This window comes from Oryza sativa, chromosome 8 (genome assembly GCF_034140825.1).
Source record: "Oryza sativa Japonica Group chromosome 8, ASM3414082v1".
Classification (NCBI taxonomy): Eukaryota; Viridiplantae; Streptophyta; class Magnoliopsida; order Poales; family Poaceae; genus Oryza; species Oryza sativa.
The window spans coordinates 15,787,502-15,811,632 of NC_089042.1; the positions used below are offsets into that span (position 1 = coordinate 15,787,502).

Consider the following 24,131-nt stretch of genomic DNA (forward strand, 5'->3'; position numbering starts at 1 on the left):
CCTAACCTCCCCCCGTCGACCGTTCGGGCCCGGACCAATCGAGCGCAGCAGCAAAAGCGCAAGAAAAAAGAGAGAGGGAAGGATTACTCGAGAAGGAAAAAAAATAAATAAAAAAAAATCGCTTGGCTTCCCCCCGTCTCCTTGCGCCTCCGCCCCCTACTCCGGCGAGCCGAGCCGCCGTCCGCCGCCGCCGCATCGCGAGTCCTTCCCTCGTCGGGCAGTCGCCTGCCCCAGGTTAGCAGCCTCCGCCTCCTCCTCCTCCTGCTCCCCCCTCGCGTCGCCACTCCCGGTGGGGGCGATCCGCTCGTATCCGTGGGTTGATGTTTCCTGCGTTTCTTGGCACCCGATTTATTGGCTGCTTGGGTGCTACACCCCGTACCAATCCGAGCGCTATGAGCTCACGCGCACTGGGGGACTCCGGCCTCCGGCACCTGGTCGGTGCGTACTGGCAGCTGAGATTGTTGTTGCTATGTATGTGAGATGCTTGTGTACATGTGGGTACTACTTTGGTAGCCACCTACTTGTGCCCCAGTTTCAGTAAATGTGCTCAATTTTAGGGGTTTTAGTCATTTTGTTGCTTGTGTAGTATCGTCATCTTGTGGTCGGAGGATGAGTATCGGCGCTCTTTCTTTGCAAATTGGAGTAGATTTAGCCCTTGAATGATGTATGGTGGCATGAGTTATTTTTAATGGTTTTAGTTTCGCTAGACCTGCCTGAAATGTAGTCTTACTGTCCTTCGGGAGATATGAGCACATAACTTGGGTGTATGTACTATGTAGGACAGTTTTTTTGGTACCATGGCCTTTATCTACTTGTTGAAAGTATAGTTGGAAAATTTATCTGTTAAAATTTCATGTACTGTGTAGGTGAGATGGTCCTACTGCAGCAATCTGCCGTTAATATGATCTTTTTTTTTGTCCTCAGGATATCAATTCAGCCACACATTCCCTACATCGTTGCTAGTTACACATGTAGCACCTCTGGTTGAAAGCCAATACTACTACTGCTACCTAATCCAAAGCAAGGGTAATGTATACCATGTTGCGCTTGTATTCCCAAGGATATGGTTGTTTAATCTTTGCATATGTCTTCCACCATTATATCGTTGATTTTGTAATAATTCGTCTATCAACATCTCACTTGTGTTGCTGACACCTTCCACAACAATTTATCACTAGTTTTTGAACAAAAGGTCTTATGAATCCAAATTCCAAGTGATAGCCTCTCCTAGAACTCTTCCGTTGTTACAGTGATTTTTAATTTAGACTGATGCAATGAATTACTTATCTAGTTTTCATTGGATGGAAAAGCTAAAATCTCAATTGTGCAGTCATGATAATTAAGTTGGTATCTGTCCTACTGGTAACTCTAAACTGTCGGTTTCAGTTTCAACTAATGAACTATCCTGTAGGGTTCAAAGCAATACAGGAAATCTGTTTTTTTTTTTTTTTTTGCCTCTCAAGCATTAAGTTGGTTTTCAAGTGTTAGCAGGCAGATAATAATTTTAGTGCTATTTTGCATCCATAGACTTGTGTTAGAGTAAAGTGTTCTGAAAATGTCTGTATACCCTGTACACCTCCAGCTTCACAAAAGAGCAAGTTGTGAAATTCTAATGGTGTATTAAGTTTTTGTTTTCTTTAATTACGAGATGACATATCATCTTATTAAATGTTTTACTTCCTGGATAAATCCAGTGCTGTAAATTCAGGTGATGAGCAAATGCAATGTATCAGCCAAATCCTATTTCCAGCAGTGGTCAGACTCATGGCAATCCTACTGCTCATGAGCAAATGGAGTTAGGGAACAATGCTATTGTCCCTAGTAACGGAGGGAACAATAACCCTAATATGGCGGCAAGACAGCGGTTACGTTGGACAAATGAGTTGCATGACCGTTTCGTGGAGGCTGTTACTCAGCTTGGTGGGCCTGATAGTATGTCCTCCATGATTCAACTCGTTTTTCCCTTTTTGTTGCTCCTTTTATAGTTTTATATTTTATCTAGTACGTAGAGTTAGAGAAGTTGGTTCTAGTATTATACATTACATGTTTGCAACTGTGGTGACTGTTTTTGATTTATAATATGCATTTGCTGTACTAAATGAAAACTATAAGCTTGACAAATATGACAATAGCACGATGGTAATATTCAAGATCTGAACCAAAATGAATGGAATGTAATGGGTATTGATCTATCTTTCCTCAAGACCATAAAAGCACACAAAAAAAAAAACACTTGCATCTATTCCACCATTTGATTTATTCCTGATTACTTCATCTTCTTGATATTGATCATCTTCCTTTAGAATTAGCTCTGTGAAATATGAGTTTTCCAAGGAGACATTGAATGAGCATGTGATCTGGAAATGGTGATTTATTGGGCAATTGAAAGAATTCTTTGATTCATGGTTTGCATGTAGTTTGCATGCATCCATGGGAAACCCTGATTCTTAATATGATTTGTGTTAAAAATGCAAACAGAGTAGTACAACATATGAACATGCTATTAATACTAAAATAAAATATATATTTGATATTCTCAACCTCCCTCTGCATATAGTAGTTTTATTGATTTTATTCCTTGTACACCACTTAATATTCACAGAATTCCTTTATATGCAACTCATGCCTTTCAAAGAACTTGTCAGCTCACAATGTTATGGAACCACTGTTTTTGAACTGCATAGTTTATTAAGTAGGTATGTCTACTTATAATGTAATTCCTCAATTGTGACAGGAGCCACTCCTAAGGGAGTTCTGAGAATTATGGGTGTGCCAGGACTGACAATATACCATGTGAAAAGTCACCTACAGGTAAAATTATTGCGAAACAAATGACCCTTTATCAGTTTGACCATCTATGGCATTTCTTCCTAACTTTTTGCCTGTTTGCTTTTATTTGTCTAGAAATACCGGCTTGCAAAGTACATTCCAGACCCTTCAGCTGATGGTAGGGGGCATTTGTATTCTACTAATCCTTTTAGATATGTCCAAGGAAGAACATATTTATATTATTATTTCACTTTATCTAATCTATATCCCTTGTGTAGACAACAAGGATGAAGATAAAGATCCAGGGAATCTGCTTTCTGCACTTGAAGGTTCATCGTAAGTTCAAATAACTCTACTCCGTTGGTCTTTGTGTTTACTTTTGAGAAACATGGATCTCACTACTAGTAATCAAGGAAAGGAAAAGGCTCAAGTCCAATGGTTTTCTTATGTGTTGATTTGTTCTGTTTAGTAGGTTAAACATAATTTACAGTTAACATCATCATCAAAATGCCTGATGGCATGGGAGAAAAGAAATACATTGCTGCATTTTATATTATTAGTAATGAAAATAAAGGAAGTATCAAGCAACTTGTTTGTAATGATCCAAAGTTTATTGGGGGTAAATACCATTTATATAGAGGCCAGATGGCATGTGGGGAGATTTCTATATTCTTATTTTTGCTGAATTAAAATGAAAACTTCCATCTCTCTATATTCTTATTTTTGTTTAGAGATTATCTCTAACAAATTGGACTAGAGATAAGTGAAATCTAAACTAAGGTGGAGATACCATAGAAATTAAACTAAATACTCCCTCCGGTCATAAATATTTGATGTTCGGACAAGGTTAACTCAAACTTAAAACTTTGACCATCAATAATCTCTCAGATGCTTACTTTTAAAGGTAAAATAATGTATATGTAGAATTGCCTTGATAAGTACTAGGTACTATCATAATCTTGTGAACTTATAAGATTTTATAGATAGACTTGTTCTAATATAAAATCGAATATCAAAGATTAAAAGATTTGACCGAAACTGTCATAACCATCAAATATTTATGACTAGAGGGAGTAGTAACTAAGTTATCAGGCAACTGTACTTACTGGAGATAATGTTGTTACTGTGAGCCTCCATTGTGCTGCAGCTGTTTCTGGAATTGCAGTAGTTCTGCAGTTATACCTACTAGAGTAGCTATCAAGCTTACCAGCATGTTCTTATCCTTCTATTTTTTGAATTTGCAATATATACTGTTTACATTGGCCTGATCATTGGCCTGATCTCATTACTTCTATAACCATGTGCCATTTGGTATAAGAAACTCATATTTTTACACTTCCGTTGCAGTGGAATGCAGATATCTGAAGCCCTGAAGCTGCAGATGGAGGTCCAGAAGCGGCTACATGAACAATTAGAGGTAAGCTCCTGCTGCACTAATATGAAGCACACTTTATGATATGAAACTCACAATTATTGATGTTTCTAGTTGAGTGATGTGTAATGTACCATCAACTAGATTATGGTGTTAATGTTGAGACTTGAGAATAATCCAATAAATAAAATCAAATCGTGGTTAAATTGTAAAAGGGATGCTAAATTCAATGGTGTTTTCTGGTGTACAGAAGTCTCAGTATGATATGGCAGTGGATTATGATGATCTCATTTGGTGCAACTGCTTTTAGACAATTTGGCGTTTGGCAAACTATTTTTCTTTTATTCTATGCAGCAAACGAAAATACTATTGTGTTCCAAAAATGTGCCACAGTTGAAGGAGACATGAATGTTGGATAACAATTTGATCTGTAACGCAAACTTAACCATTATAAGTTTTCAATGAAAAAAAAGAATAGAACACCACAGCACAGCACAGCACAGCACAGCACAGCACAGCACAACAACTGCAAATGGAGCCTAATGTGCCAGAATAATCTTGTATTAGATAGAATTCACAACACCAGTTTGTTAGTTGAACTAAATATTGTAATAATTGTACAGAATTGTTTTCATTTTGGAGCTTTGCTTCAGCAATAACCTAGGAGAGATTATGAATCTTACAGTTGTACAGTAAACTTAGAGTAATACTACGTACACAGAGTCTTCCTAGTATACAGCAATTGTTCTACTGAAGAAACCATGTGCAACTTTCTTGTGTAATCTGAACTAACAAACATCTCTTGCAGGTGCAAAGGCAGCTACAGCTGCGAATTGAGGCGCAGGGGAAGTATCTCCAGAAGATCATCGAAGAGCAGCAGCGTGTCATTGGTGCAGGAGCTTCCAGAGCCACGTCAAGCGAACAATTGCCTGACTCTGAGAAAACTAACCCACCAACTCCAGTACCAATTTCTGAATCTCCAGTTCAGGGTGCACCCCATAGCAAGAACAGTCAAAGCCAAGTTGAGCCGACGAAGAGCCCTTCGCATGATGATGCTCTCCCGTGTGGTGAACCTTTAACACCTGACTCCAGCTGCCGGCCTGGTTCACCGACGCTCAGCCCAAAGCATGAGCGTGCAGCCAAGAGACAGAGGGGCAGTGATGCAGGCGATGTCACAGCATTCGCAGATGGAGAATTTGTACTTCCACCAGGCATCTTTGAGTCAAGCACAGGATCCGAGTTCCAAGAATGTTCGATGCCTTATTCAGGCCATTAGCCTATGGTGCTCTGATCATCAGTCCATCACCTTGACAAAGCTTACATGGTAAGATTTCATCTGTAGCCGTTGGTAGATTTTGGCCTTGTCAACACAAATACCTTTAGACAGAGAGTCTAGGTTTCAAAAGGAAATTGGGCACATGACATGCAGAGTAGCTGTAATTCTTGCACTGTTGTTAGATGTTCATGGGGACTAATGTAACTGATATTTAATTAAAAAATATTATTTTAGAATGACTTATGTTATGCTTCATGCCAATCTTCTTTGTTGTCTGTTCTTGCTGTAAATCTGGGGTGCACTGTCAATTTAGGAACCATCTGTTGTTAGAATGACTTGTGCTGTAATAGTAACGACCGACGAAATGGCCTACTTCAACTTTTAACCTTTTACTTAGTTTATAGTGTGAAATCCATGCTGTGTATCCTGTTGTTATTCCAAAAGCATATTATCTTCATGGGCAAAATTTGCTAAAGGACACTTAAAATTTATGTAATTTGCTGGTAGACATCGTAAAAACATGTTACGGCTAAAAGACACTCCAGAAAAATGGTAATTTGCTGGAGAACACTTTCAACTCAATCGGAGAAACAAATTTTTCAAAAAGACGATAATGATCCTAGGGTCAAAAGCTTTTTGAGCCAAGACTCTGTGAAAATGAAATATGATGTATGCTAGTGATGTACGTTGGGCTATGACAAATTTAGAGTTGCATAATTTCCAATTTTTTACTCTAACACCATATTTGAAGCATGTAGCCAGAGGGGCATTCTCGTCTTTTTTAGGAATCCATCTTTCCAATTAAGCCGAAAGTGTCCTCTAGCAAATCACCAGTTTTTTAAATGTCTTTCAGCCGTGACACGTTTTGTCGATGTCTATCAGCAAATTACACAAATTTTGGATGTCCTGTAGCAAAATTTGCCTATGTTCATGAATCTGAAAATTACATCTGATTAGACCACAGCTGAGGTAGCAGCTGACAGCCAGGCTGAGGGGTGAATTTTCTTCCTGTACCATCACTAACCATAAGATCTATTGAGCCAAACGTGGCTACGTTTAGTTTGTTGCTAAATATTGACAATATGTATAGAATTTTGGCAACATTATTAAAGTCAGTCCTACCAAAATTTTGGTATTGCTACCAATTTGCCAAAATTTTGACATTGCTAAATTTGGTAAGTTTTATTTTGACGCCAATCTGCACGAACCCTTAACCACGAATTTGAATAAAGGTATATTCAGATTTATAGTTAAAAGTTGCTATATTTTGAAATGGAATGAGTATTTCAAATGGGAGCATGAGATTTTTTTTCTTAAAATTCCTTTGAGAATTGAATTGCTTCCCCTGAAATCCCTGAATACAGAACATGTCCTTAATCTGGATTTATTTTAAAAGCAGTGAACGAAAGCTGCAAGCTTATGCACATCTTGATGCTCCTATTTTTGGCACGAAGAAATCCCTTCAACCGTGCCAGTACGTCAATCTTTGGACATGTACAGCTACAATTAGTTATTTTTGGATGGCTTTCCAGCTTAACAAAGGACTTAATCCACTGTCATGATTGACTAGCAAAAGCTTAATTAAGCCAATTACCCCCCAAGTGTCATTTCCCTGCACCTGTCTGTCTGTACAGTTGCCTAATTAACCAGATGATCCCTAGCTTTTGCCATCTGCTTAATTACTAATCCATCCACCATTGCATCTGCTTCTCCTTGCTGTCGTGACAATTAATCTCAGATCATTATGCGCCATTGTTGGAGACGGAAGCTGCCTCTTTAGCTTCTCGTTTGGTCGCCGGCGCCGGCGCCGCCGCCGCCGTCTCGACGTCGCTGCATGCATGCCGGTTTGATACTCTGATATGAAACCGAGCTGTTGCAGCAGCAGCGAGATCGAGTCGTCGTTGCCGCCGCCGCCGGATTGCGCCGCCGCCGCCGCCGACGGGAAGCGGAAGCTGCAATGCAGGCGAGCGTCGCGGTCTCGGAGGCGCTCGAGGCCGGGAAGCTGTCGGCGGCGCCGCGCGACGGGGCCGCCGACTTCGCCGTGGCGTGGCTCGCCGTCGTCGTGGTGTCGCTCGCCGTCGCGGCGACGTGCGTGGTCGTCTCCTTCGACGCGCACGCGCGGCAGCCGGGGCGGCTCCGGCGGATGCTCGACCTCGGCCCGTCGGTGCGCGGGGCGCGCCTGCTGCTCGCCATCTTCGCGGGCCTCCTGGCCGCCGCCGAGGTCATCCGCCTCCCGTTCTTCAGCCGGGCCGTCGTGTCCCCGCCGCGCCACGTCGTGCCCTGCCTCGCCTACCCGCTCGTCGCCCACGGCGTCGCCGAGCCGTGCTTCCTCGCCACCGTGCTCCTGCTGCTGCGCGCGTCCACCGGCGGCGCGCGCCTGCCGGCGGCCGCGCTCGCCGTGCCGTTCGCGTGCCTGCCCTTCCTCAGCGCGCACGTCGCGGTGCTCGTCCTGCCGGCGGCCGTCGCGCCGTACCCGGGCCAGCTCGCGCACGCCGCGGACGTCGACGCGCGCTGCGCCTACCCGGCGTACGCCGCCGCGCTGCTCGTCGCGCTCGCCGCGCTCTACGCGCCGCTGCTCCTGTCCGCGTGCTGGACCGTCGCCGCCGTCGCCATCAACCGGCGGATGCGCGCGAGGGCGTACGCGCTCGCCGCGCTCGTCGTCGTGCCGCTCCCCGTGCAGGTGGTGGCGCTCGCGCTCTCCTCCGTGTGGGAGACGCCGCGGCGCACGTCGCCGGTGGCCGCCTTCCTCGGGTTCCTCGCCGTCGGGATAGCCGCGGCGGCCGCGCTGGCGATCCTCGTGCTGCTGCCGGTGTACGACGCGCTCTTCCTTGGCGACGACGAGCAGCTGCCGGTGGCGGTGGCGGCCGCCGGCGAGGAAGCGCGCGAGCTCGACAGATGACAAAAGGAGATTGTGCCTTGAAGTTAACATGTCTCAAGGCTAAGGGATTAGCTAGAAAAAAAACGACATGCTTTGCTTGTATTATTTTTGTTGTAGTTTTGTAATAGTGGATTCGGCGATACACAATTTGTAGTACACAATAGTAACATAGACCAATTTTACTTCTTTTTTTTTTAGCAAAATGCTATATGCAAAATAACGCAGAAATTTAAGTAACTTGATAACCTCCTAATCTTAGTTGAAATGTCGAAAGCATTACATTATACTCTTCTCGTCACAAATACATGTTGTTTGCTTCTCTTTTGTTTTTGATTTTTGGAGTGACTTTGATTATAATTTTGCATTAGAATAAGATTATAAAAATATAATTATAAGTTTTATGAGATTATGAAAAATACTTTTCAAGAAAATTTTACGTGCACTATATGTTCCCAAAACTATGTATTCTAAAATTTATTTACAATCAAAATATTAAAAGTAAAAAATGGCAAACAACATAAATACTGCTATTAATCAAGATTTAAATCTCCAGCTATAGTTGCCGCTATAGCCGGAGATTGCTCCTAGATAAGGCAGTAGCTAAAATATGCTACTTTTGCCGTTACACAATCTATGATGCTAATAGCTAGTCTGAGCGGGAGATAGCCACTAAATTGACCTTAATTTAGCGGCAGCTAAATCATGGTGGTGGGCTGAATTGGCTACGGGCTAAGGCCCATATACCTCTCATATTAATCTAAGTCCCTAACTCTCTCCATCTTTCCATCTCTCTCTCCCTCAGTCCCTATCCTCCTTGCTAGACGACGGTGGCCGTGACTTGCAGGCTGCAACATCGATGGTGATGGTTGCGGCTGCGCCCGTAGGCGGAAGCGGCGACGGCGATGGCTGCGATCGGAGGCAGCTAGCGGCTGAGCCCGGAAGCTGTGATGTTGGCGGATGCGGCTGGAGGCGGTGACAGCGGCTATGCCTGGAAGCTACGATAGTAGTAGCTCCATTCAAACTTTGGAGGCCCACTCCTCTTTTTCACCAAGCGTCACCGTTTCAGCCAGAGACAGGGAAGCTTTTTTTTTTCTTTGATTCTCTAATATTGATTATTGATGTTGTGCTTGAAATGAGAATATATTTTTCAAAACAATTAAATATCTGAGCTGTAGCTAGAGCCCACTATAGCTGATCATAGCTGATGAAAGCCCTAGCAGTTAAAGGGCTTTGCCAGAAATTTAAATCATTGATGAACCAAGTACTGTGCACATGTAGAGTAGGACAACACTGACAATAGTGTGGAACTTCACTAGCGGGAAAGCGAGTACTCTCCCTTGTAGATTCGGCTAGGGGATGGGTACCTAAGGATAGAGGGTTCACAATCCCGCAAGGAGTTGAGAACCGGCCATACAGGTTCAAGCCGCACGGGTGCGTAATATTATACTCCTCTGTGTGTGCACTAAGGATAAAGGATGAAACTCGATTACAATGCAGGAAACATAAAGTCTAAGGGAATATGCTAGCTTGCGGGATTGTGAACCTTCTATCCTTTGGCTGTGATCCTTCTTTTATAGTAAGAGGACTCCACAACACTAATATATTGATGTGCGAGTGGGCCTTACTCTATTAAATTCGGTATGGTTGGTCTTTTTGAATCCCTTTGAATTAGACGGGGATGAATATTTTCCTCTGTTGGCTGATGAAGGAGGCCCACCGAAGTCAAAAGGTGGCCTCGCCTCCACTGTTCATGGGTTTGCCTTGGTGACACACGGTACAAGCCTCTCTATGCTACCACGTTTTTGGCAGGATGTATATGCGACACGCGCCACATCATCATTAATGCAAGGGAGTGGCTCCCCTGGCCGTGTTAGCTTTTCCATGAATTGATTGTGCTTTTTTCATAGAGAGCCCGAGGTAGGGGCCATGCCCGGGCCCTCGTCCGGGGCTCGAAGAGAGAGCTTGTGCTCCTACCTGCGACCCGAAGATGGCTAGCCTTGGTTTCTAGATGGCTACCACACCCGAGGGCGTCCTCGGCTCCCGGGGCACCTGGCGTGTTCAGAGTATTCCTGGACACCTGGTTTTTCTCCTTGGCGTCTTGAAGATGCATGTCTTGTTTGCCTCGTTGTATTCTACCGTATCCCGGTGACCCGGGGGAGATAGGGACCTTGGTTCTCATATCTCTGACAACAGATATACTCATTATGTCCGAAAATATATGGATATTTAGATTGTTTAGTAAAAAGTAGTAAAGTTAGGTTAAAAGATTCTATTTTAGTTGTTTTAATTATTAATTTTTAAATTGTTTAGATTCTCTTTCAAAACATATAATTGGTTGTGGAATTGTGGACATAATGGGAATAATGAAAATCAGTACTACATTAACCCTTATACCATGTTACAAAATTTAAATATTAAAAATCCTGGCAAAATTTGCTACAGGACACTCAAAATTTGTGTAACTCGCTAATTGACATAGTAATAATGTGTCACTGTTGAAAGACACTCTAAAAAACTGGTAATTTGCTGGAGGATAGCTTTGGCTCTATTGGAATGAGAAATTCTTAAAAAAGATGAGAATGCTTGTATGATCAAAAGCTTATAAGTTGAGAATGGAGTGAAGATGTAATATGATGTATGCTAGTGATGTATTTGGGGGGATGGCAAATTTAGAGCTGCATAGTTTCTAATTTTTTTACTCTAACGCCATGTTCAAAGCATGTGATCCTAAGGGCATTCTAATATTTCGTAAGAATTTATCTCTCTAATTGAATCGAAAGTGTTGTCTAGCAAATAACCAGTTTTTTAGATGTCGTTCAACCGTGACACGCTTTTTCGATCTCTATTAGCAAATAACACAATTTTTGGATGTCCAAATTTGCCTATATTGTACCACCTCAATCCTTAACTATAGCAATATAGTAATATTGGCTTTCGTACTACTCCCTCCATCCCAATTTGATCATTATCTAAGATATTTTAAATCTTTTTAAAATGATCATCCTCTAACAAGTGTCTCTTTTTTATTTGTGCAAAGAGTTAATGTGTATTATTGAACGTGTTGCATGCAACCAACTAAAATTAATTTTTATTTGTGCAACTCCATGCAATATATATAGGCAAATTTTGCTACAGGACACCCAAAATTTGTGTAATTTGCTGATAGACATCGACAAAACGTGTCACGGCTGAAAGACATTTAAAAAACCGGTGATTTGCTAGAGGACACTTTCGGCTTAATTGGAGAGATGGATTCCTAAAAAAGACGAGAATGCCCCTCTGGCCACATGCTTAACATGATGTTAGAGTAAAAATCTGGAAATTATGCAACTCTAAATTTGACATAGCCCAAAGTACACCACTAGCATACATCATATTTCATTTTCACACTAGTCTTGGCTCAAAAATTTGTCTTAGCATACACTAGTTTTGACCCTAGGATCATTATTGTCTTTTTGAAAAATTTGTCTCTCCAATTGAGTTAAAAGTGTCCTCCAGCAAATTACCATTTTTCTAAAGTGTCTTTCAGCCGTAACACGTTTTTACGATGTCTACCAGCAAATTACACAAATTTTAGTTGTCCTTTAGCAAATTTTGTCATATATAAAAGATGATGCAATCCACATCTCCATATGACACGAAGCGACGTAGCACACCTTGACCGACGAAGATTAATTTCAGAGTGATTAAGGTTTTAATGCCTTGTTCTCTCTGCGTACATTCTCTTATTAGGATAAACTTAAGATAGTGGGATTAGTTGCTATGATCCAATCAATCAAAGTTGCCGACTACATGCAAATGAAAGTTTCATCTCTCTCGGTTCCATAAATTATCCAATAATAATTAAACTCTGTCTCTCGTCCAACCTCTTGTCCCCATGTAGTGGTGGTGTGTGTGAGTGACCCCGACGCAGCAACGACTAGCCGCGGAGGGAGGAGTCAAAGTCCACGGCTGGGCCCCGGCGTCCGCGCCTGTCCCTAGAAAAATACACAACACTACACATCCATCCCAGATTCCAGTCCGATCCAGTCAAAGCGAGCGAGCTAGCTACTCCAGCTGCTGGCCGGCCGTCGAAAGAGACCGGATCACTTTGCCGGATGAGCAGCGGTGGGATCGATCGTGGATTGTGCGCGCCTCCGTCCGTCCTGCCGACCGGCGCGGCGGCCGCGAGCTTAGATTTTGGCTGTGCTCCTGCTGGTAGGTACGTTTCCTGTACACTCGGATATGTATATGGATATATATATAGAGCTCTTAATTGGTTTTGATTGCTTCCGTTTCTTCTGTTATTTCTGGATCTCAAGTTTCTTCCCGGCCGATCGATCTCATATTGTCAACCCACATCATCTACGGTTGGTTCTGACTTCAATATTTCGAGCCATGTTTGATTTTTTTTTTTGTTCTTCCTCTTCACTGCTCGATCGACCGGCCAGTTAATTTAGTCGAACATACAAATTATTAGTCAGAAGTTACAAAGCTAGTCCTTTCCATAATAAGCTCGCATGGATGAATTGTTGGGCAGATCTGCTTTACCAAGTTCTATTGTACCGAACCCGAACCCCTTAATTAGGAGGAGACAGTTCCACGTATACGTGATGAACTAGCATAAATACCCGTGCGTAGCAACATATTCTAAATAAAATTTTATGGATATAAATTAAAACCCTAAACCATATATATCACAATTGGACTAATGGAAATATAATCATAAAAGTACGTATTACCCCCTGAACTATCATGGTCGACCGAATTACACCCCTGAACCACAAACCAGACATTCTTCACACTTAACAATTGAAACCAGACAAATAACTCCCGGCTCAATTCGCTGTGGTTTTGGTCCTACGTGGCAGCCCAGTCAGCAATTGTTTTTAAAAAAATCGATGGACCCCACCTGTAAGTTTCTAACCCTCTCTACCTCTCTTTATTCCCCCTCTCTCTCTCTTCTCCCTGCCACACCTCCCTGACGTGGCCGCGCCGACGTAGTTGCCCGACGGGTAGCCACTGAAACAGGTGGCAAGCGCGCAGCCCATCGCCGTGGTGCGCCGCCACACCATCTGCGTATGGTGCCAGCCATCGCGGCGCTGCCACTGCGTCGTACGCGCACACTCCCGTGACACCCGAGCTCGCTCCGCCTCCGCCGCCGACCGCCCCAACCCGCACGAGCACCGTCGAGGGCGAGGCAGCAGAGGAGTAGATCGACGACGAGGGATGCCAACGGGCGGTGTCCTTTTCTTCCACTTCCTTCGCCTTCTCTCTCTTCTTTTTCTTTTTTTTTTCTTTGGATTTGTGCATCCTTCGATGTGGAACGAGCCGGCGAAGAAAAGGGGGGGGAGGGGGGGGGCGAGCCAGGGGAGCGCAGGAGTGGGAGGTGGGCAGCGGTGGCGATGGCAGCAGCCACGGCGGTGACCACCTCCATGCCCTCATGCGGAAGGCGTCGACGACGGCGGCGAGCGAGAGCGCGCGCGTGGTGTGGGAGGCCTTGTGGAGGAAGATGAGGGGCAGCGCGATGTGGGGGTTTAGCTCGGACTCTAGGTCCGCATGCACAATGAGGTTGCGCTCGACAACACCAGCCGCCTCGCCGCCATTACGTCCGCGACCTGGAGCCAGCCGACCAACATCGCGGATTTGTACTACTGTTGGTGACCGGTGAGGCGGTGATCTCTCGCGTTGGGTTTTTGCGGCCGACCACGCTCCACCGCCGCGCGTCCTCGCCGCCTCGCTCCATGTCTCACTGCCCTCGCCGCCGCCGCCATCGGAGCCGGCCGAGCGCTACCCCGGCGTGTAATACGTCGCTTCCTTGTTGGGCGACCCACCCACCGCCTGCAGCTGCCTCTGCCCCATCCAGCCGTTGTCCTCGGCTCCTCGCTCGCCGTTCGTAGCTGCCTCCACCCCCTCCTGCCGCCGTCCTTCGTGCCCGTCGCCCTGTCTCCACGCTCGCCGGCCGCCGTCCTCCGCCCCCGCCCGTCGGCGGCCTCGGTTCCTAGCCCGCCACCCGCAGCCGCCCCGCCCGCCTCAGCTTCTCGCCCGCCACCCGCGCTCGGCCGCCTCTGTTCACCGAGAGAGAGGCAGAGAAGGAGGAGAGAAAAATAGATGTGCTGACAGGTGGGCCCTACCATTTTTTAATTTGTTTTTGCTGACTGTATCACCACGTGTGTGCCACGTAGGCTAAAAACCGTTTCAAATCGAGTTAGGGTGGTAATTTATCTATTTTTAAGAGTTTAGGGTGTCAAATGTCCGGTATTTTAGTTTAGGGGGGAAATTGTACTACCGCAATAGTTTTTTTTTTTTGGTGGGGGGGGGGGCTGCGGGGGGCTAATTCGTACTTTTTCCTATACATAACAACATGAAACTACAAGTAACTTTAGCTGGAATAATAATTCAATATCAAAAAAATTATATAACTAAATCTGTTTTTTTAGCTATAAATAATTCAATATAGAGAAAAATTATAAGTTACAAAATTTTTAATGGATCAAATAATGCTAAAACTAATACTGCAAATGGAAAAACAAACTGAAAATCCGATCCATTAATCTGAATAGGTACCCTTTTCATTGACATAAATTAGACTTTTCCTGTTCTGTTCATATTCCTATGGGTTCAATATTATGTGAGTTGTCCAAGAGCATGATTGGGCTAGACTAGGAAGGAACAGTGCCTTCGTCTATAGATGGTGGAGGTTGGCAACGAAAAAAAATCAGAACAACATGAATGCGGCTGACAACGATGTGGTACCGATAGAGATATAAATGGCAACGTACCGATAGAGATACAACGACGAGCTCTGATGGTGAACACGACCAGATGAGTGCATCAAAACACGTTCCTGGATGAGGGGGTTCCATTTTCCTTGAGCGCGTAGAAAGAACGATAGATGGAGAAAAAAATGATTAACACTGTTTATCGTCTTCCCTAGCCGAAACAATAAACATAAGAGGAGGGAAGATGGGCACCTGTCCTCCGGCGACCGAACAACGGTGTGTAAGGTGGCCGGACGTATCCCATAACGTGCCTCGTCCATAGATGTTGGCGGTTGGCAATGAAGAAAACCAGAATATCATGAAAAACAATGATGTGGTCCTGATAGAGTGAGAAATGGCAACAGCGAGCTCTATTGGTGAACACAACCGATGAGTTCGTCAAAAGGTGTTCCCGGATGAGGGGATTCCGGTTTCCTTGAACGTGCAGGAAGAACAAAAGATGGAGAAAAATTACTAACGCTGTTCATCGCCTACCCTAGCTGAAACAAAACAACAGAAGAGGAGTGAAGTTGGGTGCCCATTCTCCCGCGACCAAATGGTAGTGAGTAAGGTGGCCGTATGTGTCTCACGATATGACACATCTATAGATGGTGGCCGTTGGTAACGAAGAAAACCAGATAGCGGGAACGCGACCGGCAACAACGTTGTCCTGCAAAACGGCAACAACGAGGTCTGGTAGTGAACACGGCCAAGTGAGAGCGTCAAAACATATTCCTAGACGTGGGGGTTCCATTTTTATTGAACGCGCATGAGGGAGGGAGGGTAGGGGAAAGGGGCGCTAGGAGGATGGGGTGATAGGGAGGAGGGGTGCCAGAGAGGAGAGGGGCTGCGGGGAAAGGGGGAGCGCGTGCAGCAGGGTAGGATTGGACGATGTTATGGGATCAGGAGAGAAAGATGGGGTTGCGACGGGAGGAAGGGAGGGAGGAAGGAGCGCGGCCGTGGGGGATGGGGAGGACAGACGAAATTGGGTCCAGAAGCTTTACGTATTTTTTTAGTTAGATATAGATATTAATTATTTTGATATGACACACCCTTCTCACAAAATTAATCTCAGGATTTTTTGGATTTCAAACATGTTTTTTTTGTGACACCAATCATTTTTATTATTAATATAGTAAATTCAATAAAACTACCTTTATATTTTAGTAAAGTTATGAAAGCAAATATATAAATTTAACTTGTTATATGACAAAACAATATTTTCAAGGCTAAACTTATCACAAAATTACATATTTAGAACATCATCATCAATAGAAAAATAACAAAAGACATAACATGCAATAATATGCCTCAATGTCTTATACATAGTGAAGCTAGGTCACAACACATTAAATGCTAAAGTTTGCTATAAGCTTGTGGCTCGGCTACAATGTTTTTAAAAGCGGTACACGGTTTCAATGTCTTATACATCGTGAAGCTAGCTAGATTACAACACACTAAATGCTAAAGTTTGCCATGAGCTTATGGCTCACTTGTTATTGAAAAGCGGTACACACTTTCGTGTGGTCACCTCACCAGCTTGTAGCGCTTAAGCAGCATAATAGAATGCTTATGCGACTTAACCGGTATAAGGTTGGGGCACCCGTTTCTTGTATACAACCTTGGTAGACTTTTTGTTGGGTTCGCGTCTTCTGCTATTAGGGAGTAAATAGTAGATGCAAACAGTAAAATGTCATGTGTGATACAGTGTTTTACTATAGCTACCGTAGAAATCACTGTAGAAACAGTGAAAAGTACCATCTAATCATTATATTAGAATGACCGTAGCAATTAATCTCGTGCATCCAAATTTAATCCAATGGCTATGAATAGTAATGGCATGGATCATTGTAGTTCTTGATCATTCCAGATGGAATGGCAGAGGATACGATCCCCTCAAGCATTGAGTGGCTATAGATGGTGGGGTCACAAGCACCACGTAGGCCTCTTATAAGACGAGTATCACACAACTAAAACTCTAATATGTATTGATTTAATTACAAAACTACAGATTAATTGAAAAAACTTGGTTTTATCACAAAATTATTGATTTTAAAGCCTCCGTTAAGACAAGAATATAATGTCAGTATGAATCATATTGTTTTACGATAAATTATACACTACATCTTAAGCTTTGCGATACTATGTTTTATACATTATAAATTTAACGTTAATAGCGTAGTTATGCCACACCACTTAAATATGTAGTACTATCACACTTTTGTCAAACTAGGAAGGTAGCCCGTGCATTCACGCGGACATGCATCTTAAGATGTGTTTGAGATACTTATAGTTATAAGGATGGAATATTTACCGTAGAAAACCATCACGCTTTGAAAACAATTTCTCTGTGCATTTTTTTGTCATCATTGCCTGTAATTTGATTAATCCCCATAAGAAGAAGGAAAACTTACTTTGTTTTAAAAAATATATCTAAAAAATTAAGTGTAAATTAAAAATAATGTACTTCTTGTTTTTAAATTGAATGTTAGCGGACATTTTTCTAAATTTTTTTAAAACTATTATCCCTAACAAATGTGTTCTATTTGTACCATCAAGCTAGACCTCCTTTTATTTGGTTTATATTGATGCAATTTGTTACATACTTACATATGAATCAATAAACATAGAGGAGATATACATATCCTAGGTCTTGCTTCCCTATGATATATGTATTCTATGGTGTTTTTTTTTAAAAAAAAAACTAATCAACATGAATCTTGAAATTGAAATCTAATAGTAAGAAATATAAATTTTAAACCAACTATATACTGCTACCTTAGTGTAACTTATATATGCAATAATTTTTGGAGAAATTCATAATGCCTTGGCGTAGGATAGAGAAAAATTCATTAATATCGGAGCACTTAAATATATTTTTGCATGCATTATTATTTTTTGAAGTGTGGTGTATTATTAATGCACGCTTGAATAGCTATCCATAATATACTAAAAAGTGCATTAAATACTATCTAAAGTTGATTAGATTGTAATATAATATAGTTTAGAGCACTTACACAAAAGATCATTTGTCTTGCTCAAATTATTTGAACATACTAATTTCGTGAAAATTATGAAGGCACCCGATTTTTATGCAGTGGTTTAGACTATCTATATATGAGTTAGTTTTTTTACTTAATTTAGCTATGCATGTTTGCAAAACAATGTATGCAAGTGCAACATGTGTTGTTGAATTATTTTGTATTTTTTAATTGTAATTCGGTTGACATGTAAAAGACCAATGGTGTGTGTTCCTTGTAATATCCCGGGTTTTAGCTATAGTCTTAGTTACGCTAATGACTTGATCACACTGGCTGAGAGCGGTGTTGATTGAGCCACGATGCTGGCTAGTACCTATAAATATATAAATATGTTGGTTGTTGTTCTATTATGGATCTTAAATGATTTTTCGATCGTTTCCTTGTCCTTCATTTTTCAAGCCATATCCATATGCATCATTGATTTATTGTTAGTTAGACTAAATCACCGGGATAATTTAGTTTTGGTTAAACTATGGCATAGATTAGTCGTCACGAAGTGAGGTACACATGTGCACAGTAGAAATCACACCATTCTTTATTTACAAATTACAGGTCTGCATATATACATGCATATAATTATGCAGTAGAAATCTTATACACTAGAAAAATCTTATACAGTATGCATCTCATATATTGTGCATATACATGGTGCTTATAGTATCATATCATAAACTGAACCATCCCAGTCAAAGATTCAATTAATTATTTATTCAGAAAAACTCTTGAGTTCTAGGGCAATTACAAATCAGTCCCTAATCTCAAAGCAACCTTCAATATTAGAGACTCTGAGGGACTCAAGTGCAAAAGTACCTAATTATATCAGACTATCTAATAAAAAAAATTAGTGAAACCCTACAATACTCCACCGATCAAGCACTGCATAGGTGTCAAAGCTAGGAGCAGCCATCTAGCCCAAGTAGGTGAGTCACTTAGCTTTCACTAAAAATTCCCACATATATTAACTCAGCTATCTGTGAACCAGCCTCGGTTTGGTCGTGCAGATCAGCATAGGCAGCAAGCAGTGGCAGTAGTAGTAGCAACAGCAAGAGCACAGCCATGTCGCAGCAGCCTCAGCCGCAACAGCAGTAGCAGCAAGCAGTTCGTATGCAAAACCATCTCAAAAGAGAGAGATAGCAGAGCAGTAGCTAGTAATCCGGCACCACAGTTACACCAAATCTCAATAGCAGCAGCCATAGAAAAACAACCAGGGTGAGAGAGTAGAAGGAAAAGAAAGGGGATGCATGTGTTTCAAGAAGAGCAAGGGGTTTCAATTTAAAGAGGAGAAACAAGTAGCAGATCCGGAAGGGCAGCAGTAAACAAGAGGAGGAGCAACACCCTGACCAATTTCAAAAGAAGCTGTAGAACCAGAGGAGAGTCACACGGTCATTAGTCTTCCACAGCCACAGTAGAACCATCAAATAAGGTAATCTGGAAAAAGAATTAGAATGAGAGGGAAATCACATCATGTCATGATTCTTGGTTGATGCATATATTAGTATGTTTAGGAGTTGTGTGCACGCACTTAGTTATATGCATTAAACCTGAAAAATGAACCTCAGGAGATGGCAGCTATGTTGATCTGTGCATATACTAGTATGTGTAGGCCTTGGGTGTTGCATTTGCATCCATTAGAAGCTGAACCAGAACATCTCTGATTCAGTAAAATATTCACATTAATAGTTTGATCTTCAGAACGGTTTGTGTAACTAAAATTTTACTATAGATAAACAGGTGCTCAGGTGATAAATCAAGAAACAGTAGAATGTATATAAAGATATCATCAGTCTTATGTCTTTATCAAATTTAGTAACTGCAGATCTTTATTCATAGTACAAATATTGATATTCTTGACATATAGATAAAATCAGATTTTAGATTTAGCCATGGACTTGGAAATTAGTATCTGAACCCTAGCACATATTCAATTTATCATGAAACATAAGGACCATAACAACTCTATCAATTAGGCTAGTTCAATTAGTAAACAGTAGTATATATTTTAGATTGTATAGAATCACCATATAATTGGATTTAGGGTGAAACATTCATTTATATATAATACCAAGTTCAGGAAGCACTGGTATTTCAGATTAAAATATAGAAGATCATGTAGCAGCAGGTTTTAGTAAAAAGAATAGAACTGAGCAATTAAGGATACCAAACAGAAAACCATAGGTTCTTACAGAAAATAATCTAGAGAAGAGGTTAGAGCATAGCATCTGAATCAAGTGGATATGTATATAATTAGTTGACCAATAGTTTAATCCATGTCCTCATCAACCACTGTAATTAAATAATGTATAAATTTGGTTATTAATCACACAAGCATATAGAGATGAAAATCTGGACACTAGTAATATCAAGGATAAACAATGCATGAGTTTACTAATTCTATGGGATTTATATGTGTAATATGTGCATATGTATATCTTCATTTTTTTCAGTTTAAGTGCAAAATTAGTAGTAGCTTATGAATTATCAGGAAGCAGTAATATCCATAGGGACTTGATCATGTTAGTGTGCTTTTAATTTCAGTCCTGCATTTTCATAAGATATATTCATATGAGCATTCATTCATCATGGGCATACAGGCATCATCCAATCTAGCAAATGAATTGATCTAGAACCCTAAAACTAGTAAATACAATCAATAGCATAGAGTCATCAAGTTGATCATTAGGATTAGTCTCCAAGTATCATCAGTGCATCACAACCATAAATCATAAGGGAAAGAACACCTTACCAGTATAACACACTAGAGATCAGGGAAAAGGAGATAGAAGGGAGGAATCGAAGTGGTAGCAGCGGTAGGGGCCTGGGAACTTCCTCTGAATCCTTACCTCGCCGGAGTTTTGCCGGCGGCTGCATTTAGGATTGAGGAGGTTGGAAGTTAGGTTTAGCTTAGGGGCAGAGAAGCGTGGAGCCAAGAAACCGATTCGCGGCTGCGGGACATCTGCTTGAGGGGTCGCCGGAGTGGGGCGCGGTAGCCGGCGCTAGGGAGAGTGGCGGCGTCGCCGGCGCTGCCTAGGAAGCGGCGGCACTGGAAAGAACGTGGGGGAGAGAAGGGGAGAACGAGGAGAAAAAAAAGAGAAGAGGAAGAAGGTGGTGTAGTGGGCTTTTCTGTTGGGCTTCTACATGTGGGCTGTATATATGAGTACTATTGAATTTAATTATTATTGATTATTGAATATAAATCTAAAGTAAAACTTCTTTCAATTAAAATAATTACTCTTTTAAAAATAAAAAGTGCAATGATGTTTGTTTTAACACTAAATATGTTAGTGCAAAACTAAATTATGTTATATAAATCATAGATCGTTACCAAATCAAAACATACAAATATATTTAACCATATTCAACTTAAAAATAAATATGGGTCATCTAGTTGAGTCTTGAGGTGAGAGTCGATAACCTATAGTGTTGTAGATCAGCTGTAATATTAGGGTTAGGTATATCATGTGCATCATACTAATATCTACATTCTTGGTTTTAGTTCTAATTTGCCATATTTTTACAGATGAATATTTATCTTGGATTTCATCGAATTCTTCATTGATTTATTCGTTCTTCGATTTCGGGTATCTCAGGCAAGTCCAACACCTTTGATCAACTCTTGTTATATTTTTATAATTGCAATCTATATGTATCACCTTGCATTAAATTATATTTTCTATAATTGAAATAAATATGCTGATGGATTGGATTGACTGGTGGAGCAGTCGGTCATATTATAGATGTATTCTGAACCTGCTATGGTGGTGGGGTTTCGGTTGCACATATTTATCATCATAAGGTTAAATAATAACTGTTATATGGCATTCAAGCGTCGTAGCGATCGTGTCGACCATATGACCTGGAATGGGACATGCTGGCTTAGTAGTTCTTTCTTAATGGTTTTATCCTGCGGCTTAAGGACTTCCGCGAATCCTGTGAGCGTGGGCTAGCGATGAGGGTTGCCGTTGTTGCGGAATCCGATTAGATGATGTGGATCGCCGTTGTTGCGGGATCCGATGATTCGCCGTTGTTGCGGGAATCACCCGCAGAGATTATTGCCAGATGGGATTGATGAAAAGCTTGTGACCTTAGCCTTGCCGGCATACACCATGAAGTGTGCTTCAAGCGCCGACGGGCGTGGGCATTAAAAGGTTTAAGGCGTCTGTGGGTACAGCGACACACCTCTGCAGAGTGTATGAATTGTGATATGTCACTCCCTGTTTCGGGTAGAAACTGCGAACACGGCAGGAAAGGAACCTATCGGAGGTTCTAATACCTGTGGTGCCTTATATACAGTAGATTTTATAATTACTTAATATGAGTTTTTACAACACTGTTTTATGAACATGCATAAAATTCCTTGTTGGATTATGGTGGCTTTGGACATATATGTATTATACAGGTGGATTATGGGCATGTATTTGTTGGATTGCTGTAGTTGGACTTGTTGAGTACCATTCGTACTCATCCCCTATATATATTATTCCTTGTAGTGTTGAGCTAACAATTAGGTGGAGAAATGTTCTACATGATTGATCAAGATCAAAGCAAAGAATCGTTCCATATTTCTACATCAACTGAGAGTTGAAGGTGACGAAGGTATAGAGTAGCAAGGTACTGTTAGTGCTTATTTTGACAAAAAGTTATTTTTTTATGGTTTTATTTAATGGGTTTCGCTACAATTGTTTCTGCTATGCTACTCTGGTGTGCCCATTTCTCGGTAAGTTAATTCTTACTAAGGAATGAGCCGTAGACCGGTATTCTACCTCGGAAGTGGAATACGAGGGTCGCTACATTCCTCTAAATTTTTTATTCAATGGCTTGGACTATTTACATGTGAGCTATTTTTTCTTAGTCATTGTATATCTAATTTGGTTTTGCGTGTTTGTAAAAATAATATATGATAGTGCAACCTGTGTTGTTGAATTGTTTCATCGTTTTTTATCATTTGGATGACATGCAAAAGTAGAAGGGTGTTTTCCATCAACAAAAATTAATGTTTCATACTTGGATTTATAATTTTTTTTGCATAAAATTCGTAGAGTTTAGCCATGTATGTTTGTATACTGGCGTATAATGACGTAATATATGTTGACAACTTATTATAATATTTTGGTGCTATTTGGATTACACGCCAAGTGCATGGGTCAACTATGCCCAAATTTTATATTTCTTATATGGTATAATATAGGCACATGAACCTTATATTACTGGTTTGACTCCAACAATTGAATTAGAAATCAGACGTATAACTTATAATTGTAATTATTGATTGTTTCTTACAGTTTGATAGCTAAAACAAATGAGGCCAGGAATGAAGAGCATAGGCTCCAGCCACAGAGGGAAAAGAAAGGTTGAGGAGTGCTTTGCGCAGATTGGGGGGACTCTCTTTTTCTAAATGATTTAGTTGATGACCAAATGTTTTTTTTCTCAGATTACTATATTTGTTTTTTAATTTTTAAGGCGTGACATATCACAGGTTATGATTTTTCAATAAGTAGATTTAATGGCTGAAAAAAAATTTAAGTGAAAACCGATGATAAGATGTTTTGTGCTTTCCTTTTAATTTCTAAGTTTTTTCTAATTTTCAAATGTGACATATGGTGACTTAATAGCGCTATGACACATAGTGACTCCATATTTTTCTAATTTATACTCCCTCCATTTAGTCACATTTCAGAAAATCGATTTTACAGTTTTGATCATCCCATTTGTGTCGGTCTTCTTGGTTCCCACACGCGCGTCGATTAAGTTTTCTCGCGGAGTTAATTCGCCCTCAAGAGATCAATCGCTCCTTCCTTTTCTACCGTGCGAGGCAACAGATTCGTTTTTCACCACGCGGCAACCGCCTCCTATTTGTTTATCGCGGTCGCATGCATCCAGCTTTAATTGTGGGCCGAGGCATGCAGGCCCGTTGGCTAGCTGATAAGAGCCTGGGCTTATAGAGTTATAAGCGTGTTTATTTTCCTTTGGTCTTAGCGTCAAGCCAAAATAAGATGATCAAAAGTAAACGGAGGGAGTATTATGTAAAATAATTTAGGATGACATAATAAATATTGTT

General features: G+C 41.4%; 2 protein-coding genes and 2 long non-coding RNA genes across 5 annotated transcripts; 3 read left to right on the forward strand and 1 right to left on the reverse strand.

Moving 5' to 3' along the window:
• The first annotated feature begins 79 nt into the window (after positions 1-79).
• On the forward strand, positions 80-5,678 carry LOC9267033 (myb family transcription factor PHL7). Of its 2 annotated transcripts, none has more exons than XM_015793019.3 (8): positions 80-234; positions 925-1,026; positions 1,695-1,932; positions 2,735-2,811; positions 2,905-2,947; positions 3,048-3,105; positions 4,117-4,186; positions 4,950-5,678. In XM_015793019.3, the coding sequence occupies exons 3-8, from the start codon at positions 1,725-1,727 to the stop codon at positions 5,415-5,417; spliced, it is 924 nt and encodes a 307-aa protein (XP_015648505.1). In that variant the 5' UTR covers positions 80-234; positions 925-1,026; positions 1,695-1,724; the 3' UTR covers positions 5,418-5,678. The 2 variants fall into 2 exon arrangements, with proteins under 2 accessions (XP_015648505.1, XP_066159755.1); XM_066303658.1 differs by having other exon boundaries at positions 1,709-1,932.
• Positions 5,679-7,113: 1,435 nt separating this feature from the next.
• Positions 7,114-8,579, forward strand: LOC107275436 (uncharacterized). The gene has a single exon (XM_015793778.3). The coding sequence runs from the start codon at positions 7,375-7,377 to the stop codon at positions 8,314-8,316; it is 942 nt and encodes a 313-aa protein (XP_015649264.1). The 5' UTR covers positions 7,114-7,374; the 3' UTR covers positions 8,317-8,579.
• A 3,699-nt stretch (positions 8,580-12,278) lies between these two features.
• On the forward strand, positions 12,279-23,603 carry LOC112936169 (uncharacterized). Its single transcript, XR_010734598.1, has 4 exons — positions 12,279-12,496; positions 21,594-21,663; positions 22,564-22,684; positions 23,356-23,603. It is a non-coding gene; the product is annotated as an uncharacterized lncRNA (long non-coding RNA).
• Positions 18,768-20,070, reverse strand: LOC107281828 (uncharacterized). Its single transcript, XR_010734599.1, has 2 exons — positions 19,599-20,070; positions 18,768-19,504 (listed from the first exon to the last, which is right to left on the reverse strand). It is a non-coding gene; the product is annotated as an uncharacterized lncRNA (long non-coding RNA).
• Positions 23,604-24,131: the final 528 nt, after the last annotated feature.

Excerpts from the sequence above, each read along its gene's own strand:
- LOC9267033 (XM_015793019.3), top strand. The coding sequence starts at position 1,725 with ATGTATCAGCCAAATCCTATTTCCAGCAGTGGTCAGACTCATGGCAAT. Across the intron at positions 2,812-2,904 it reads ATGTGAAAAGTCACCTACAG|AAATACCGGCTTGCAAAGTA; the intron begins GTAAAATTATTG and ends TTATTTGTCTAG. Across the intron at positions 4,187-4,949 it reads GGCTACATGAACAATTAGAG|GTGCAAAGGCAGCTACAGCT; the intron begins GTAAGCTCCTGC and ends CATCTCTTGCAG.
- LOC107275436 (XM_015793778.3), top strand. The coding sequence starts at position 7,375 with ATGCAGGCGAGCGTCGCGGTCTCGGAGGCGCTCGAGGCCGGGAAGCTG.